Source organism: Pongo pygmaeus, chromosome 1 (genome assembly GCF_028885625.2).
Source record: "Pongo pygmaeus isolate AG05252 chromosome 1, NHGRI_mPonPyg2-v2.0_pri, whole genome shotgun sequence".
NCBI lineage: Eukaryota > Metazoa > Chordata > Mammalia > Primates > Hominidae > Pongo > Pongo pygmaeus.
The window spans coordinates 28,588,060-28,609,812 of NC_072373.2; the positions used below are offsets into that span (position 1 = coordinate 28,588,060).

Consider the following 21,753-nt stretch of genomic DNA (forward strand, 5'->3'; position numbering starts at 1 on the left):
TGACCAATTTATTTACTTATGTATTTATGGGGTTATTTGACCTAAAATAAACAATATACAACATTTGCAGGACAAAGCGTGATTTTGAAATTAAAAATCAGACAGCGGGCAGCAGCCTCTCTTGGGAATAGTGGAGAGCTGGTCGGCCCTGCCTGGCCTGTGCAGTGTCCAGCTCTCTGCTGCCGCCGCCGTCCCCGCAGACTGCCCAGGGGCTAAGGAGCTTCCAGAGAGTGGGGGTCTGATGAAGGAGGATGCTACCAGGCACTCCGCGCCGGCAAGCCAAGGCCAGAGTTCTCCCTGCGGCCCCTCGGAGCGGCAACGGGCGTCTGAGAGCGTCTTCTATGCGGCTGGGGCCGCTCGACTCCTACTGGCGGGAAGCCTCGAGCTGGAGCTGCATTGGCAAGGGCCTTGGCTCAGTTTAACACTGCACAAGGTCCCCAGGCTGCTTCCGGCGGGAGGGAATGTCACTCGGTCCTGCAGGCACTCACCTCAGTCACTTGTCACTTCCAAATCAGGTTATATTCCAGACAACAATGTCAGCATACCCCGAACAGCGTGGTTTAGGAGTCAGGCTCCTGCTTGATGTACCAAGCTATTAAAGGAAAAAATTCCTCAGACGCTTGTTAAAAAGGTAAGGAAGACTATTCAAGGCTATTGTAACAGGGGCATCACAATAGGGGAAAGAGATTAGGCTCAACTCTGTATTACAGCAAAGACAGCTCGGGATTCATAGCCAAGGAGCGAAGTTCCTCGGGGTCAGTGAATGGAAAATCACTAAGCGGAAACATCAAGTGTAGAGGATTCTTGATAAACCCACTTAACAGGATTCTACTGAATAAGGCGAGGACTTACACACTGAGGGTGACAGATGAGGGATCTGAGCAGACATCAAGGGTGATCAGATATTAATCTGATTCCAGAGTATCTGGAAACTGACTAAGCAGGATTCTTGCTAAACTGGGCTCTGCAGGGAGTAGGGTGGCAAGGTCAAGGCCTCATGAAGAAAGGGGCTCAGAAGAGACCGAAGTTTGGTCAAGGAGAGTCTGTGTCATCCCCAGGTCAGCCATGGTCCCCTGAGCCAGGAGTGTACATTTCAAGACTCAGCCAGAATTGCCCATGCAGAGCAAGGGTGCCTTGGATGAGAGAAGCAGGAGTTCGCCAAGAGAAAAGAACAACACTCTTCCCCCAGCTGGCAACTCACTGCAGAGCAGTTCAGTGCTCAGGGAGGCTCTGTCTTTATTGGCCTGTCCTGTTTTTCTGCTCTATTCTCTTCTCTTCCAATCCCAGGTCACACGTTGTCTGTAAAGGACACAGCTCAGCAGAAGGCACGACTTGATCCTCCTTGGAAAGGCAGCTCCGGGGCACCAAATGTGCATTTCTGTTTATCTCCCTCCTGAATTCCTCTTTGAAAATTTAAGAGGAAAAAATGGCTTCCCTATTTTAATGGTTGACTTTAAAGTTCTGATTTTTCAATTTCATCACTTCCAGAATTTACCCAGGCCTACAGCTCACTTACCACTTTTACCTCACAGGGTGTGGGGGATGGTGAATTTCAGTCCCAGAACACAGCAAAGGAAAATGGAGGAGGAGGGAACAGCCAATCCTCACTGACCACTAGGAAGGCCCCTTGCAGACACTGGCCATCCTGCCACGGACAGGCCACCTGTGTGCCTGCAGCTCACAACGCCCTCGCCCCCTGCCAATGACAGAAGCCAGTGTTTGTGGAGTCAGATTGTGTCTCTGGAGGCAATCAGAAAGGGTAAGGAAAAATAAATTGCAGTGATTCAAATTCTAATATAAACAGAAAAACCCAGGAAGAAGACTCATAAATACCAAAGATAAAGCAGGATTGAGATTCACATTTATTATTTACAAAGAAACCATAAAATTGTAAGTAGGTGAATTCATCCATATACTATTTCAGTGAGTATTTTTGCTTAAGATCATACCAAAGTAGTTCGTTTCTTTGTTACAAAAAATTTTTTTGCACTGAAAAAAATATGTTCATGCTGTCTTCCTTGCACTCCTACTCTCAAAATTCCATTCTCTTTTAAATGTCATCCTCTTCTTTATCTTACTTGGAATTCCAGGTGGTATATCTGGCAGTTACACATAAACAGATTACTTTTATATGGCTTAGTAAAGGTGCAATACAGTATTAAAACTAAGTCTATAAGAGAATTTCCATACTCAAGTACAGCCCAGATTCCACAATGCTAGAGTAAAAAGCACATGAGTGGAAAGTCAACAGGACTCAATGGCCATGTAAAGACCAATATTAGGCATTTGTGAGTGTGGTAACATGTGTCCTGCACATCAGGACACAGTGATCTGTTGCTTCCCATTTCCCCCAAAACATAGACTGATAGGTAATAAAAGGCACACATTTTAAAAATATTTTTGCAGCTTTTTAGTTGATTCATTAAACTTGCTTTATTCATCAATATTAAAGTCAGGAAGTAAAAGCGTAATAGCCATGATAACATTCAAAATAGCATTTTTGATGATGTTAATTATTTTTAAAGCCTTCAGTACCTAAAATTTATATATATACTTTCATATTCCCACCTCGAATACTTTCCTTGCATTAACCTAGAGCATACACAACTTTGAAAAGTCAAAAATCGAGATTGTTTTCCAGGGTAAAGATAGTTTAAGGCTGGATAATAAGGATTTGCTGATGTATCGTTGCCGCTGTTGTTAAGATCTCAGTCAATCCCTCCTGGTTGCTGAAGCCTGAATAAATAATAAGAATCTCTGGTTATTTGGTTATTTATCCTACTGTTCATAAATAATTCAAACTCCCACAAAACAGTCACTTATTGAGTTTACACATATAAATGTATGGTGCAGTGCTGTGCAGAAAGCATGGTCTATTAGCTCTAACTCACATCAGCTCCCAGGCCCTACATCAGCTGACCTATCTGAGCCTTTGTTTCTCATCCATAAAATGCCTATTATTGTATCTATCTCACAGAGATCCTCTCACAGATAAAGATTACACAAGGCCTTCTGGGGAGCAAAGACAATTGGAAATTGAGGCTGAGTGAATCACAGATGTTCGTTGCCTCCATCCACTGCAAAACAGGATCTGGTTGGATGAGTTTGTGACCAAGTGATATGGAAAACCCTCAATCATTAAGGTATCTCACAGCCATTGGGCTCCCTCAGATGCAGAGAACACACGAAAGCCCTTGGCTCACACATTGATCCAGGTCCAGTCAATCATGACTGGAACAGCAGGACACAGGATCAGTTTCACTCAAGCTAGATGGCTCAGGCTTGGGTCCACTCTCCCCAAATGGGGCTTTTAGAAATGCCAGGCACTTAGGAGCTTCACAGTTTCCTCTCTAGTATTAATACTTATTGTGTTTCATCAAATCCAAGATATACCAATTGTAAGATGCACCATTATTTTATGCATCACTGATAATTTTATGCATCACTGATATTTTTCAAAAGGCATCCTGAATGTTATAAGAAGCTGACTGATATCAGAGATGTTAGAATAGGATCTCAGAACTGATGAAATATGGTTATGGTTATGCAAATACCTAGTCATAACAGTCATCAACAGAAGTGTAGCTCCTTTTTGCCCACCTCAAGGGCAAAGCCTGTGTCATCTTTATACCCACTATGGAACCTAAGACTGGACCATGATGGAATGATGGCAATAAAAAACATAACTAATATTTACTGAGCACTTTATTTGTGTTGCAATGCTGCAACTTTATATGAATTAATACTCAAGATAACTTTTGTTGCTTGTTTTGGTAAGTACTATTATTCCTACTTTGCAGTAAGGGTACTGAGACTTAAAGAGAAGTTAAACATCTCAACCAAGTTAGGAAGATGCTTGGATTACAAACCCAAGTCTATCTAATGCTAGATCTAGACCTTCTAAGCCACTATGTTACATTGTCCTTAAGGACAGTCAGGTTGTGGGTGTCAAAACTACGAAGGCAAGTAACACACGTGAGAAGCTCAGGCCAGAATCAGAGAGAAGGATGGTCAAGAGTTTTGGAGATGAGGTGACTTTAAGAACTGGGTCATGGATTTTATGAGAGAACTTGCTTAAAATCTCCAGCTTGAGGTCTTCTGACCAACTTATTCCCTTAATTTGGGAGTTAGGCTTTTGACTCCAGGAGTCAGGGCTGTATTGGACACAATGAAATCAATGTGAGAACATTATTTTCTAACTCATGATTCAGGACCCAGTCACCATGATGCACTGATTTTTTTTTTGAAACTTCAATTACACTTTAAAAATACATTTGATAAAAAGCATTCAATTTAAACATTTTCCCAAGTTGATGTTGAATAATTTAAACATTTCCCCTTCTATCTGAGACAGAAAAAATAAATACATAACTCTGAGAATGTACATAACTCTAAGAATCAGTCACCTTCATTTCCCTATTCCTTAATGATATTCTGTAATGAGCTGTGAACATATACCTGTCTTTCTGCTGAGCCTCTTCCATCAGCATTTTACCATTAAATGGGAAATACAGGTGGAGAAGGCTGAGGTAGGAGTACACAGATTACTGCAGGGAACAGAAATTAAGGGCATTTTCCAACTCCAAAGATCAGAATACAAAACTGCTCATTCTCTCAAGAATTAAAGCAGCATAACATAAAAAAAAAAATTAACACAAGAAAATGCAGCAATGGCTTCAAGACAGCATACTCAGAAGCAAAGCTGACCCTTTACCATATCACCCTAGTGGATCCATCACTACACCATCCGATACACAGGGTCACCAACTCTGAGGCTTCCAATTTTTTCCACTGAATAATAGATCCCAAAAAGCGGAGACAACTTGTATAATTGCCTCTCAGAAGGATCACACAGGCGGTAGCTGAAACAAGCAAAAATTCAATCATCAGACACAAAAAGGAAATAATAATCGAAGTATTCTCAATAGAACTCAAGTTTGCCTTCCAAGTTATTTATAAATACACACCAAGAATTTTCTAAAATGTTGATAGAGAAGTCTGTGGACAATTAGTCAAACTGCAAATAATTCTAGTTTTTCTAGAAGTATCCTGAAAGTCTACGCAATTTCTCCATGGCTTCGGTTTAAGTCCAAAAAGAAGAAAACTTATGTGTAAGTATAAAATCAATACTTTGTCTATATGGGTACCTTCAACTTCACAACTCATTGAAACAAATGCCCCTAAAACTCAAAATGGAATGGCCCTGAACTCTACAAATCTTCTGTTTAGTGCATTTAAGCACCATGCTTTCAACCCCCTCCAGGTTTATAAGCCCAAAGCTGGGGTTCAGTGGTGAACAAAAATTCAGACAGACATGCAGTTGGCAGATGGGTCTGGACTACTGCAGAAGTTAATCTTTTTCCAGTGTCCTGTCTAAAGAAAAAAATAACTTTCACAGCATCTTAAATAATTATCACTACATTTTAAAAATCAAAAACAAAATAGAATTGTAAATCTGAAGGCATCATGAAATAACCTCTTCTCTAAGCTAAACCCATTGGAAACAATCCACAAAACAGAGGAAAGAGAAACAAAATAGAATACAGCTCCAAAGAATGTTAAGCCTAAATCATTATCTTCGTTGGGAACTAAAGTCAGCCAAACTTCTTTAAATAACAAAACAAAAGAGAAATCCTTAGCATAAAAGAAGCTCCTTGGTAAAAAAGCTCTGACAACCCATTACATTCATTTTTTTCTAATATTTCATTATGCAGTTTCAATTATTCTCATATTCCTTGATATTGATTCTAATAAAGGAATTTGAGTTGCAATAAACATGATTAAATAAAGTATTTGAGGCCTAAATTTGGAAAGACATATAAATATTATTAAAAATTGATATGAGAGATATTCAAATTTCAAAATGTAGTATTACAGAATTAAAAGTTTATCAAAGCTGGGCACAGTGGCTCATGCCTGTAATCCCAGCATGTTGGGAGGCAGGTGAATCACTGAGGCAAGGAGTTTGAGACCAGCCTGGCCAACATGGTGAAACCCTGTCTCTACTAAAAATACAATAATCACCCAGGCATGGTGGCACACACCTGTAGTCCCAGCTACTCAGGAGGCTGAGGCAGGAGAATCGTTTGAACCCAGAAAGTGGAGGTTGCAGTGAGCTAAGGTCACGCCACTGCACTCCAGCCTGGGGGACACAGTGAGACTCCTCTCAAAAAAAAAAAAAAAAAAAAAAGTTTATCCAAAGCGCTAGAGGATCCATCCAGAAAAAGAGAGGAAGCAACAGTGTTCTCATTAACCAATAGACACAAATCAGTCAGAAGGTAGAGTTGAAGGTGCTCCGGAGAGAAAGGTCATATCTTCCCTAAAGCAGACATAGCAGCTAAACCCATAGGTAGTTCTGGGGTGAAGATAATATTTGAAATGCACTGGCCGCTGTGGTATTCTACCTCTTCAGGGTGTCCAGTGGCTCTTTCCTGTCTATGACTCCAGCGTCTGGGTCCACCGTTGTCAAAATACACCTGTTATGCAATAACCAAGGGTTAGGTGATGCTTAGGAACCAATGAGTGGGCCACACCGCAGTCCTGGGGTCTAGCTAGGCTCCTTACCTGGGGCATGCCATTACCTTTTTCACTTCTACACTACCAATTAGGAGTTCATCCCAGGTATCCTAAGAGAAAAGAGAAAGTCATCTTTTAAATGGTGGCTTCATTAGTCTTTGAGTCTGTTTATTCTTCGGCTCATATTAAGTATGAAACTATTATAGCAGAAGAAAGCAGCACAAGGTGACACCAAGAAATATCTCCCAGAGGACTCAAAGGGAGGCAGCATGCTGGCAACTTCAGGTCCACCTCTTGACTCCCAGTCTCAAAACCCTGATTCCATCATCGCAGGGATGACAGATCTTCTATAGGGTGCAGTTTGCCATGAGAGTCATAAATTAACAGGAAAGTCAATGTGTAGATATACAATGAGAAATGTATAACTTGCAAGACAAGACCACACTTTCCTTATAGCTAAGCTGCAGTGGAACCCAAGTTACAATCTGAAGGTTCTTTGAAGAGTGGGGACATCACCCAAGAGAAGGCAGTCACGATTCACACATTCATTGCTGCCACCTTCACAGACAAGCAGCCTGCTAACGGGGTCCTGATCCCACTGCCACTGACTGTGCCTTGCCTTCCCACCCTTGAACGTGGGCACCACCAACACTTGCCTCAGGGATGAACTCAATCCTCACAACTTTGAGGGAGGCGCTATCATGAGCCCCATTTTACCCAAAGAAATGGAGGACTAGAGAGATACAAAATTGTCTCAAGTTCACACTGGAGGATGTAAAGCAGCTGGGTTTGAAATCTTACTGATTCTGAAGGTAGGACTTTGAACCACTCAGCTTTTAACCATATATATGTTTATATGTGCACACACACAAATACAGAAACATATATGAGGAATATAGAGATTGTATCATACATATAATATGATTTGTTTTTATACACACACACACACACACATAAATATACATATATAAGGTGGTTATATGGATTATATTGTAGGGAGGCAAAATATCACCTCTACGCTCTTAGGGTTTTTCAGCTGGGCCTGATAATTAAATTGACATTAGATAGATCAACAGGAGAAATGCATACATATTTATTTAATATAACTTTTACGTGGCACTGGAACCTTCATGACAAAATGAAGATGCAATTAGAGTTGGACACTTACATTATATGCAGAATTGGGCAAAGATGTGGCAGGACTAGGGCACTTAACTGGGTAGAGAGGGACAGGGAAGATGAGGATTGGCTTGACAGGATTTGTACAAATTTCCCTCAGCCTCAACTTTTTGTCCTTGATGATAAGCATGACACTTTCCTTCTGGTATTGGGAGACATCTTTTACACAGGAATTTCATCTCCTGCTTTTAAGAAACAGAAGGAAGGGCAGAGTGATCTTCTTGCACCTCTGTTTTTCAAGTGTCCTTAACTCAAAAAAGTCAATATGCTGGGGCGGCATATTTTGGGTTCATGTGATCTTAACTCCTTCAATATTACATATACACGTATAACATGATATGGTTTGGATCTGTGTCTCCACCAAATCTCATATCGGATTGTAATCCCTACTGTTGGAGGTGAGACCTGGCGGGATGGAATTCAATCATGGGGGTGGATCTTTCATGAATGGTTTAGCACCATCACCTTGGTGCTGTTCTCGTGATAGTGGGTGAGTTTTTGCGAGATCCGGTTGCTTAAAAGTGTCTGGCACTTCCCCTTCACTCTCTTGCTCCTGCTTCTGCCATGTAGGAAGCTGGACCCCCTTTGCCTTCCACCATGATTGGAAGCTTCCTGAGGCCTCCCCAGAAGCAGAAGCCGCTATGCATCCTGTACAGACTGCAGAACCATGAACTGTTTTTCTTTCTTTTTTTTTTTTTGAGACAGAGTCTCACCTGTTGCCCAGGCTAGAATGCAGTGGCGCAATCTCGGCTCACTGCAACCGCAACCTCCGCCTCCCAGATTCAAGCGATTCTCAATGCCTCAGCCTCCTGAGTAGCTGGGATTACAGCACGTGCTACCATGCCCGGCTAATTTTTGTATTTTTAGTACAGATGGGGTTTCGCCATGTTGGCCAGGCTGGTCGCGAATTCCCAACCTCAGATGATCCGCTCAACTCAGCCTCCCAAACTGCTGGGATTACAGGGTGTAAGCCACCGCACCCAGCCTAAACCTCTTTTCTTTATAAATTATCCAGTCTCAGGTATTTCTTTATTGAAATGTGAGAACAGACTAATACATATATCCAGACAGATTACAACTTTTTGACTTTACGATGTGTTTATTGGGAGGTAACCCCATGGTAAGTCAAGAAGCATCTGCACACGGGAGGGGGTGTATGTAGAGCTATATAAAGGTTGCAGGCCCCTCCGTGAATAGGGAGGCCATCTGTATTCTTTACCTTTAAGGCACCACGCCTGTCTCTGCTGATACCTACTGATTTAAGGTTTGAATTTCACAGGGCAATCCTCTGTCCAGGTCTCAAGGTAGGAGGCATGGGGGTACGGGGCCTCACTACTGCCTCCATAAATCAACAGCATAGACTGTGAGTCTAAGGAATTCGGAGAAAAAATCGTCTTGAATTAGGAACCAAAGAAACCTATTCCTAGTCCCCTGGCCCTGGCTGCTTCGCTTGGGCAGGAGGCATAAGAGGTCTGATGTCTCTGCAGGAGGCAGAGCAGGGCAGGGGGTAGGGACTAGCCCCATAACTTTTCTCCCTCTGCCGCTGACCAGGCCATGTCTGGTCCTCCTTCAGTGGTAAAACACCCCCTCCAACCCCCTCCCGGGCCTATAGTGGTGATTCAGCAAATGCAAATGGTTCTCCGGTACCTAACCGGGTCTTCAAACTCAGAAATCTCCTACAGGGCATGACCACAGCTACAGACTAAAGTAAGGCGGTCTCCATATGGATGCACTGGGTTCTAAACCATCCTTTAGGAAACTGCTGCTTTGTGGAAATAAACGCCACGGTCCAACCAACCAGTTGAGGATAACTGCGTGCACACATCATGTGTAAGGAATGGAATCGCTATGTCCTTCTCAGGACTTATTACAAGCACTCCTAGCCAGCAACTTATTGCGAAAAACTACAAGACAACCACAGTGGGTGGCTAACCTCCTGGCAGATCGTGACCTCCACGATGGGGTGTGACCCAGGAAGGCAGCTACTGTACTGGGAAGTAAAGATCAGTGGGTAACCTGGCCTGAGAGGCAGCCAGGAAGGCTGGGCACACACCACACGAGGGCGCTGTGGACCCAGGAACGGAAGCCGACCCAGCCGCCCAGTGCTGAACGGACCCTGGCTCTCCAAGTATCTTCCGTTCAATTCCTTGTGTGTGAGAGCTGAAGAATTTAAGATTTCCAAGACACATAACGGTGGCAATTCTGCGTCGTTATTATGACAGAAGGCAGGGAGTCTGACAAATTCAGTTAGTCATCTATTCTCACTGTTAGACAACCACAAGGACGCGTTTAAAAGAGCAAATTGTCTGGATTCGTAAGAATCGTCCGCAACACCCCCAAATGCCAGCTCTAGTTACTTCCTAAAATATTAATCACCACCTATAATCATATATATTCTCAACCTAATCTGATCATTGTCAGCATTTTGGTGTAAAGCATTATTTGCAGTAAAAAAATTAATCACCACCTATAATCATATATATTCTCAACCTAATCTGATCATTGTCAGCATTTTGGTGTAAAGCATTATTTGCAGTAAAAAAATACTATCCTAATTAAGTTTAAATGCAATTATTAATTCAGTTATTTAAAATAATAAATTGTATACTATTAAAATAAATTTAATAATGCATGAAATTAAAATTTCCATTACATTCTACTAGACATACAAAGAGTGAAATACGCTATTCAGCAAGTTCCAGTGTCTTCTCAAAGGAAGACATACACGCAACCAACAAGCACATGAAAAAATGCTCAGTATCACTGATCACTAGGGAAATGCAAATCAAAACCACAATGAACTACCATCTCACACCAATCAGAATGGCTATTACTAAAAAGTCAAAAAATAACAGGTGGCGAGGCTGTGGAGAAAAGGGAATGTTTATATACTGTTGGTAGGAATGTAAATTGGTTCAACCACCATGGAAAGCAATCTGGAGATTTCTCAAAGAACTTAAAATAGAACCATCATTCAACCTAGCAATCTCATTACTGGGTATATACCCAAAGGAATATAAATCATTCTACCACAAAGACACATGTACGCATATATTCATCACAGCACTGTTCACAACAGCAAAGACATGGAATCAACCTAGATACCTATCAACCGTGGACTGGATAAAGAAAATGTGGTATACATACACCATGGAATACTATGCAGCCATAAAAAAACACAGATTATGTCCTTTGCAGCAACATAGATAGAGCTGGAGGCCATTATTCTGAAAGAATTACTGCAGGAACAGAAAACCAAATACCACATGTTCTCATTTATAAGTAGAGGCTAAATGTTGAATACACATGGATACAAAGAAAGGAAGAACAGACACGGGGGCCTACTTGAGGGTGGAGGGTAGGAAGAGGGTGAGAATTGAAACACTATCGGGTACTATGCTTATTACCTGTCCGACAAAATAATCTGTACACCAAACCCCCAGCAACACACAATTTACCTATATAAAAAACCTGCACCTGTGCCCCTGCACCTAAAATGAAAGTTGAAAAGATAAAAATAAATAAGTAAATAGGTAGAGAAAAAGATTCCAGGGGTCTTCCCTAAACACAAAATCAGCTCAAGACGCTTAGTGCATCCCCTGCTGGTAATCAACCTTTCTGCAGTTTGCCTAAATCCAGGCCCCAATGACATTTACTTAGAGTGATGGGATAAAACCATGGAGTTTTCAAGATGAAAGAAGCAAGGAAAGGAAGAGGAAAAGGCAAGGAGAAAGGGGAGTACCATACACAAGGGGGTGAGCGCTGAGGAAATAATCCTGAGGATTTGCTATGAATGAATGTGTGCACATCTTGTAAATACTAAATTAGGACTAGAGGGTTTTCTATCACAAGCAGCACCCAGAGAGAGAAGTGAAATAAGGGTGGGGCGGGTGGGTGCTGTGGAGCACACAACTGAGGGTGTTTGTCTGTTTGAAACCTTCATAGATCCATATAGGCATTTGACAAGCAAAAAATTGGATGTATGAAACTTAAAAGGTAACTACTAATAGAGAGTCTCCCTCCCTTTTTTCCTGTCTCTCTCTCCATAGATGTATATGAATGTGTGTACACACATACACACACACACACACACACGGGTCTATATAGACACACAGATGCATGGCTAAATCCACACAGAGAGAGGAAGTAGATACAGATGTAGATAATATATATCTCTTCCTATATAGTCCATCTCTCTATGTATAGCCAGACAGAGAGAGTACACAGTCAGGTGAGAATGGAGGCCAAGGTGAGTTCTTAAATACCAGCTAACCACAGAAGGACAAGACCACTGAGAGTGAGGTGGAAAGAGCCTGCATGGCCTGCCGTGGCAATGGGCTATGAAAGACATCACTTGTAAGAGCACAGATCAGAGCAGCAGTTCAAATTAGATCCAGGCCACCAAGCCTTTGGGAGCCTGTTCCTCGAGGCTCCTGCCACCACTGTCCTGGCCCCTTCATCTGCTTAATCTCTGTCACAGGATTGGTGCCTCCCTTTCGCTGCTCCTGGTTTTCTACACATGTGTTTATGATATTGTGTTGTACGCACAATTGTTAGAAGCAACTTTAAACTATTTTGTGATAAGTCGAGGGAATAAGTAAATAAACAAGACTATTCTGTTTCTAAATCCATAGCAATTTTTCTGACTTGGTATCAATGACTCTACATGATTATAGAAAGCTCAAAGTCACCCACTGGAGACTGGCTAAATATACATGGGACACATGTGCAATAATCATTATTCGGGTATTAAACAAGGGTGTGCCCAGCCTAGACAACATGACATAATCTCGTCTCTACCAAAATTACAAAAATTAGCCAGGTGTGGTGGTATGTGCCTGTGGTCCTAGCTACTCAGGAGACTTGAGGCAAGAGGATGGCTTCAGCCCAGGAGGCAGAGGTTGCAGTGAGCCAAGATCATGTCACTGCACTCCAGCACAAGGCACATTTTATATGTGTGTGCATATGTGTGTGTGTGTGTGAGGATGATTCCATTTACATAAAAAATCTGTATGCATAGCTATGTGTATACATTTATAGCAATAAATCTGGAAGGCTCCTCACCAAGATTTAAACATTATTTGTTTTTCATAATAAATCTTAATTTTCTTCTTTTGCCTTTTTTGCTTTATTTTTTATAAGAGGTATAATCCCAACAGCACATCTTAAAAATAATTTTTGTCTAGGTTATTAGATTCTCTGTGACATCAGATACATGATGTCTTTTCCAACACCAATTTTGCAATTCTCTGACACCAATTGGGTGTCCAACAATTCAACTCAATTCTGACACTCACTACTAGAAGCAGGTAGAGATCCCTTAGGTAAGGGCTCAGTCCTACAAGAGTGCCCCCCATCCCAGATGCCAGCCAAGTCCAGGCCACCCATGCTTTTCACCAACTGGCTATAAATTGAGGGGTCCTACAACCCCCTCCTAAGGTTTGACAAGTTTCTAGAATGACTCCCAGAACTCAAAAAAGGCTTTACTGTTGTTCCTGACTTATTATAAAGGACGCAACTCAGGAACAGCCCAATGGAAATGCTGTCTAGGGCAAGGGATGGGGATGGGGGCTCTCCGAGTTTTCATGCCCTCTCCGGGTGCACCAACCTCCCAGAACTTCAATGTGTTCTCCAACTCAGAAGCTCTCCAAACCCCATCTTTCAGGGGTTTTTTGGAGGTTTCATTTCGTGTAAATGATTGATAAAATCATTGGCCATTAGTGACTGAACTCAACTTCCAGCCCCTCTCCCTTCCCCTGAGATCAGGACTGGGTGGGGCTGAAAGTCCCAACCCTCTAATCATGGCTTAGTCTTTCTGAGAACCAGCTTCCATACCAAAGCTGTCTAGGGGCACCCCTCTTTCCCCAAGTCATATCACTAACATAAAGTCAGGTATGATTGAAAGGGGCTTGCTATGAATGACAAAAGAAACTCCTCTTACCCCTGTCACTCAGGAAATTCCAAGAGCTTAGGAGCTCATGCCAGGAACCAGAGACAAAGACCAAATATATATTTCCCATTATACCAAAGTTAAATGATCTCAAACCAAAAGTTATTTTCTCTATTCTTAAGACATACAAGCTAATGAATATTCCTTAATGTCATATTTCAAAATTTAATCACTCTTCTTATAAAGAAAGACCATGCCATGGTTCCCGCAATTGGATCCAGTTCATATCAAGCAAGTCTTCAGCATCCACTGCCCCCAAACACACACACACACACACACACACACACACACACACACACACACACCCTGCCCAGAGTGCTTCTTTCTCACTGGGATCCTGCAAGTCTGATGTCCTTACTTCAGCTGCAGTCCTCTACCTACTGTAGCCTTGATCCCACTTGGCTGAGACCCTTGCAGGCAGACACAGTGAGGTCAGCTCTGTAATCTTAGCATCTGTCTCAGAGACTAGCACTAGGAAACCCTCAAACATTTGCTGCAAATATGAATATTTTAGAATTTGGGGACTAAGACAGGATGCCATACACTAAGAATTACCAACTTACATAAGACATTACTTTTCACTTACTAAATTAGTAAAAATTATAGCAATGCCAGCAAGAGCACAATGACAAGGGCACACTTATGCTCACCTTGAGGGAATATAAATTGGTATAAGGTTTCTGGAAAGCAATTTGGCAATATATACAGAGAGCCTTTAAAATGCTGCATTAGCATTTCCTAAGAATACTTTTGGAAATGTAGATACTGACTGTTTTACAAAGCTGCTCATTATTTATGTAAGAGAAAATGGAAAACAACCTAAATGCTCAATCATAAGGGAATGGTTAAACAAGTTACTGCAGAGTCAGTCACAGGATGGACTAATATGGAACGACTGGAACCACGCAAATGAAGAATTTGCAAAGACAGAGCTGGTTGCCATATGCCATTAAACGAAAATGGTGGAATTTAATACTATTTATACAATATCGTATAAACCATACTGGAAACACAACAAAATGTTGTAACAGACTACCTTTTAATAGCATGATGATGAAGAATTTTTTTAAATTTTACTTTAAGTTCTGGGATACATGTGCAGAATGTGCAGATTTGTTACATAGGTGTACTTGTGCCATGGTGGTTTGCTGCACCTGTTAACCCGTCATCTAGGTTTTAAGCCCCACATGCATTAGGTATTTGTCCTAATGCTCTCCCTCCCCTTGTCCCCCACCCCCCCAGAGGCCCTGGTGGGCGCTGTTACCCGATGAGGAATTTTTATGCGTTTCTTTAATCTCTACTGTGTTTTCCAAGCTGTGCAAAGAGTATGAGTTACTTTCAAAAATGTCTTTTATAATCAGAAAAAAATTAACTATCTGAAAAGCTTTTTGAAATTAATCAAAATGTTTTCCACAGCCCTGGTTCCAGACTCCCTGGGCTTTCTCATGACCCCATGTTTGAACGGCACTGTGTGGAGACCCAGTGTGCTTTATCCTTCAAGGATAAGTATCCTCACATTACACAATAGCTGGTGTATGCTCCTACGGAATCGCATGAGACACATTTTTGTAAACCTTAATGCGTATTAAATGTGCCTGGAGGCATCTGTTGTTTGGGACACTTGGACCTGGAAAATCCTAGCAGAAGAGAAAGACAGAAGCCTAAGGCTTTTTTATTTTTTTTATTTGAGACAGTCTCACTCTGTCACCCAGGCTGAAGTGCAGTGGCACGATCTTGGCTCACTGCAACCTCTGCCTCCAAGGTTCAAGCAATTCTCCTTCCTCAGCCTCCCAAGTAGCTGGGATTACAGGCATCCACCACCATGCCTAGCTAATTTTTGTATTTTTAATAGAGATGGGGTTTCACCATAGTGGTCAGGCTGGTCTCAAACTCCTGACCTCAGGTGATCCGACTGGCTCAGCCTCCCAAAGTGCTGGGATTACAGGCGTGAGCCACAGAGCCTGGACTGCCTAAGGCTTTTTTAGAAGCTGGCTTCTGTTCTCTGGAGACCACCTACTCTTAGAAACACCAGCAACAGGCTACAAAAAGGGAAGCAGAGCTCTTGAGATGTGGCTGTGTTGCTCTGAAGTGTATTCACTGACTGGGACATTCTGCAGGCTGAATGTTCTGTGTGTTCCACCCACACATACCAGTTTCCTCCCAGGGGAGGTTACGGCCACGAGAATTTTAGTGCCTAATGGCCATAAGACATCCTAGTCTCCCACTCTGGGCTTGGCTGGGTGGTCCCACGTGACCAACAGCAGAGGCTGGGAGAGGCAGCTACCAATTGAATTCCCAAAGGCAGTAGCCTGGGCTGTGCTGGACTGCTTTTCAGCACACTTACTCCATGCAGTGACTCACAGCCCTCCAGAGGACAGCGAGAGAAAGGTATGGGGGGTCATGGTCTCCCAGATCACTGTCTACCTCCACTCTGCCGTCTCTACTCCAACATCTGTATTTGAAGGGCTTGTCTCTCGGGTAGCATTGTAAAATGAATGACCTCTCCTTATAAGGGATCGATAAGCGTGCGTTCACGTATCACACTCACTCGAGGGGAATACCGTGCACCACCGTCTCTGAAGACACACTTCCTCCTTGGTCTGAAATGTAACATATTTAGAAGTAGATGAGACCTGATAAACACAATTCAATGGCCAAATCCTTGCCTCGAATCAGTTCAACAAGGTCTCACACAAAGCCTTGTTCACTCAGGGGCAGGGATAAACTAGAAAAAGCATGGTGAAGGACATCTCGAGAAATGGACTTTAAGTGACTGTTAAGATTAAACGAGTTCACTTACAAAAAAGCTAGAACACAGCATGTGCAATATGAGTTTTTGTTTGTTTGTTTCGTTTTTGGTTTTGTTTTTTTTTTTCGAGACAGAGTCTTGCTCTGTCGCCCAGGCTGGAGGGCAGTGGCATGATCTCGGCTCACTACAAGCTCCGCCTCCCGGGTTCACGCCATTCTCCTGCCTCAGCCTCCCGAGTAGCTGGGACTACAGTTGCCCACCATCACGCCTGGTTAATTTTTTTTTTCTTTATTTATTATTATTATTTTTTTTTGTATTTCTAGTAGAGACGGAGTTTCACTGTGTTAGCCAGGAGGGTCTTGATCTCCTAACCTTGTGATCCGACCGCCAAAAAAAAAAAAAAAAAAAAAGCCAATGCAGCGGTTCTATCAGAGAGGGCGTTCTGAGAGACATTTGTGAAAAAGTGCCTTTACCGACCACACACACACACACACACACACACACACAGAGAGAGAGAGAGAGGGAGAGAGAGGAAAGTGCCCAGGGAATTAAACAACTTGAGGGCTGCAAAGAGCCTTTAAAGTCCCTTGGTAGAACCTCTTAACTTTAAGATCAGAAAATCATGCTCAGGGAGGTTAAGGCCAAGCTCACGATGATTTAAAGGCCACTCTGGTCTCCAGGCACATACGCAACTCCTGCCAGTTACGACCTTTGCTCCCCTGGAAAACCCTAGCCCAGTGGTTCCCACCACCGGCTGCACACTAGAAACCCCACGGGAGCTTCAAAAGCTCCCTCTGCCCAAGCTGCACCTGAGATGGAGGCACCAGTGTTGTTTAAGGCTGTCCACTGGCCCGATGTGCCGCCAGAGGGGGACCCACTGGCCCAGGTAGATCTCACTGCAGGTCTCCTGTTAATCCGCCTTCCACTGCCCGCCCTATCTGCGTGCTTTCCAGGGGTGTCTCGCTTACTCACTGGGTGTAGTGATAAGAAAGCTGTGTGAGGCTGTGCGGAAGGAACCCCGCAGAAGCATCTTCTCCTTCTCCTTGATGAGAAAGAGGCGAAAGCCCTGTAGTCCTTGGCTGCGCCATCTTCCACTCCTTCTTGCCCAAGCCCTAAAAGCCCCTCTGGAAAACATTACAAAAGACTCAGGTGTAATCAAAAAAGCAAATGTAGAAGGAGATCTCCTTAAGTAAAGGAGTTCTGTTGGCAAATTCTTCAGAAATGTGAATGTATTCCTACTCCATCCACTCCTGATGCCTATCCTCCTGTTTTAATCACTGGAGCTTTTCCTAATCAAGGCAAATCCATCCAAGACTCTAGCTGGAGTCCCCTAACAATATACACAGGTCAGAAGCTCCCCAGATGAGGACATGGAACTTTTACCTTGAAAGGCATGCCACAAACGCCCGCAGGGAGGAGACACCTGCATTCCCCAGGCCCCTGCTTGGTTCTTTTCACTAAGAAAGAAAAAATGACTTTCAGATGCTTTCAGCTTGCTTCTAACAGAGATAATGAACATGAAATTCAGGCTAATCTTCATTATGCCAAAGCTGATACCTGTTCTTCTTCTCCATTTTTTACTGGGCACAATTGTCCTGCTTCTTTCAGAGGGCAGCCCCTGATACCCATGACCCCCCAGCCCACCCACAGTGACTGGGGCCCAATATAGGTTTGCCAAATGACCTGAAAATGGCTTTAACAAGGTGGCAGAGTTGTGTAGTTGGCTGATATTCATGGACTTTTGACAGCCAGCCAGAGTGCAAGTCCTCACTTGGCCACACGCTGGCTATGCGACCTCGAGAGCAAGTTACTCAACTTCTCTGAGTCTCAGTTTCCTCATCTGAAAAACAAGGATCAAAACACTACCCGCCTCAATGGCTATCAGACATTTTCCACCATGACCCACAGTAAAAACTACATTTTACATTGTTTCCTAATACTCTCCCATCTGTACACATGAGAGAGTTTTGCAAGACAATTCTTAACCCTTCTACGTATAGTTTACTCTGATATCTTTTATTCCATCCTATATTTTCCTATACTTCTTTTAAAAGTGTTAGTCAGGACTCACGACACTGATATTAGAACCCAATAATGGGTTGTGACCCACAGTCTGGAAAGGGAACTAGAATTAAATGAGGTAATGCATGTAAAGGGTTTGGCATGGTGCCTGTAATGTAGTAAGTGTTCAGTAGCAGTGAGTCATGATTCTTGCTGTTATTTTTGTATATTGTTATCATTACTGCTACTTCAAGAAATCCCTGAAGTCTGGTAGAGACTGCTGTTCTTACACCAGAAAACAGACTGTTATCTCAAATCCTAACCCATCCAAACTCAGGTTCTGGGGACTGAAAAGTCTAGTGACTATGATTTACAAAAACTGTGTTTCTCAACAGCTGGAAAGGATAGGACTGGGAGGACCCAATCCACACAGCCAGTAAGCAGTGAGGCTCAGAGTCCAACCACAGCTGTTCAGCTTCAAAATCTCCCTCTCTGTAAATTTCCTGGAGAAACATTTCCCGAGTGAAAGATAACACACCAAGAGTTTTCTGCAAGCTTCTCCACAATTCTTTCACAATGTGGAGTGAGGACTGATACAAACAAGTTATTCCATTAAAAATATCAAGTTTAGCTCATCAGGACAGTGAGCAAAGATCAGTAAACACTGACCCCACGATGGCCAACTACAGAGACAGGAAGCACTGGTCAATTTTATTATTTCTAAACTTCATTTTGCTGCATTCCCAGAACTCAAGCACACCACACTGACCCAAGGAAGCAGCCTTTTAAAAATTGCTTAATATTCTGAGCTACATGGACAATGTACAAAGAACTTTAGTCCACAAACAGTAAATGTTACACAATACAGTCTCCTATTACTCTGTGTTTTTGCAATAAATGATGGCCTGAATTTCATGCTGAGGTTTGCTAATTTTTAATGATTAATTGGCCTGTTAAATATTTATGGGTTCTATCATTTTACATTAATATTTAACAGAGTCCTGCTCACTGAAAGAGTTACAGTTTTGTGATGGTACCAGGTAAACAGATTAACGCATTAGGCCTTTAACTACTGGGCTTCCTAATTTAAGGAAGAATAAATCAGCAACATTAGCATCATTTAATAAGAAGGATTTTTTTTTAATGTGCATGGCCAGAGGACTGTTCCAGAAAAATCAGTGTTCTACCTTATTTGCTACTTCTGTAAGCCCATCATAGTGCAGGAATAAAATGACAAATGGACTTGGGAGCACAAGTTCATTTAACAGTTTATTTTTTTTACTTTTAATTAATTAATTATTTTTTGTAGAGATGGGGTTTCACTATGTTGCCCAAGGCTGGTCTAGAACTCCTGGACTCACACAATCTGCCCGCCGTGGCCTCCCAAAGTTCTAGGGCATGCATGGCTTTTTTTTTTTTTTTGGACTTTTATTTTCAGTTTATTATTTAAAAAAAAAAAAAAAAAAAAGACGACGACGACAACTCCACTCTCACTGCCTAAGAAAGCAGGATTAGGTTTACGTTAGCCTTAGGTTAAGTTTGACAAGTTACAGGAAAGCAAAAATTATAGGTTGGCAAGGTACAGGAAAGCAAAAATGCTTCCGCCAGGGACAAGAGTGTCCTTTTACTTATTTCCTTGGCTCAAGATTTTAAACTAAAATTAATACCAAAAGAATCTGTTCTTTAGTGGAAACAAATCAAGAAACATTTTATTCCCTAAAAGAAAGTTTCTCAGAAAATAATGGAAGAATTACAGGATTCCTTTGGAAGAACTGTTGCTTCACGGATTAATTTCTATTCCATGAACTAATTTCCATTCCAATCTTTAGTAACATACATTCTTAAAACAGAGCATTAATTTCATTTGTTGTTTGCCAAGGATTTAATGAATCCGATTTTATGTACATCCTACTAGACAATGTGGGAAACTAGAACTGGGAGGGGCAGGTGGGTGTACTGGCAAGCCATTGAGGCTTGAGTCTCAGGCCCCTTATTTGCACAGAACCTTTCAAGTCCTTGAACCTAATTTTATTTTTCTTAATTTTATACATTTTTGTCAATAATTTTATTTTTTTCTTAAAGGGGCCCCCAAACTGTATAAACTTCAGGTCCCACCAAGTCTAGATTCATTCTTAGAAAAATCTAGTTCCTTCCCTCAAGAAACTAGTCTCCTGAGTACATCGGGGGCCTCTTCCTCTCTGGCACTCTCCATTGCCCTCCCAGCCCCGACCCTGTATCATCTCTGATCCCCGTGGTCCCTGCACTCTCCTAACTCAGTGCTTCTCCAGACACTGTGGGCATGAGATTCACCTGGGATGCTGCTGCCAGTGCAGAGGTGCAGGCCTTGTCACAATGCTCATGTAGGTTTCAGGTAGGGCCTGCTAATTTGCACTTTAGAAAAAAGACTCTTAGCTAGGTGAGGTAGCTCATGACTATAATCCCAGCAGTTTGGGAAGCCAAGGCAGGCAGATCGCTTGAGTCCAGGAGTTCAAGACCAGCCTGGGCAATATAGGGAGACCCTGTCTCTACAAAAAAATACAAAAATTAGCCAGGCATGATGGCATATGCCTGTAGTCCCAGCTAGTTGGGAAGTTGGGAGGCTAAGGTGGGAGGATCACCTGAGCTGGGGAGTTCAAGGCTGCAGTGAGGCGTGATCGCACCACTGTACTCCAGTCTGGGTGACAGAGTGAGACCTTGTCTCAAAAAAGAAAAAAACAAAGACTCTGTAGTGACTGGGCCTGGCCTTGGTATTTCTGTCTCAGGCTTCCCTGCCTTTCAATGAGTGTTCAAGAGAGTTTCCAGAATAATATGTGCCTGGCACACTGTACAGGCATTCAGCAGATATTTATTGGAAGAATGCAAATCCTTCCTTGCTCAGAATTATTACCAGCTCCTCAATATCCACAGCATAAAATCCAAACTCCTTGGTGTGGCGGCCTCCAGCCAGCTTCAGTCCAGCCTCCCTAACATTTCTCCTTTACTGCCATGCTCCTGTGATTCTAAAATGCTCCCAAGCACCCCTTTATTCATGGCCTCTCATGCTTCTAGGCCTCCCAACTGCCTGTCACCTTTACCCATAAAGACCCTCCTCTGACCCTGGCCTGCACACAGTCCACACAAGTATAGGGTGAACAGCATTGCTTCCGGGGAGCCGGACCTGACCCCTCCCCATGCCCAGGCCTCCCTTCTCCAGGCAGATTTAGGTAGTTCTACTTCTACACATCTCTGGTACCTTCTAAGTGTATACACTAAAGCACGTCTGAGACTGTGCTGTCATTGTGTCCTGGCCATGCCCCTCATATTGGAACATTCTGAAGAGCAGGATCCATATCTTTTCATCTGTATCTACAAACCATGC

General features: G+C 42.6%; 1 protein-coding gene across 2 annotated transcripts in view; it reads right to left on the reverse strand.

Annotated features, from left to right (window-relative positions):
* Window positions 1-1,839: 1,839 nt before the first annotated feature.
* The window catches only part of MTARC2 (mitochondrial amidoxime reducing component 2), a 42,731-nt gene continuing 22,817 nt past the window's right edge, over window positions 1,840-21,753 (reverse strand). The window contains exons 5-8 of one of the 2 annotated variants that reach the window (XM_054449925.2): window positions 6,565-6,626; window positions 6,405-6,476; window positions 4,715-4,862; window positions 1,840-2,736 (exon numbers count right to left, since the gene is read on the reverse strand). In XM_054449925.2, coding sequence (XP_054305900.1) covers window positions 4,739-4,862; window positions 6,405-6,476; window positions 6,565-6,626 — 258 coding nt within the window. In that variant the 3' untranslated portion in view covers window positions 1,840-2,736; window positions 4,715-4,738. Of the gene's footprint in view, window positions 2,737-4,707; window positions 4,863-6,404; window positions 6,477-6,564; window positions 6,627-21,753 lie in introns of both variants that reach the window. The other variant, XM_054449926.2, reaches the window with a different exon arrangement.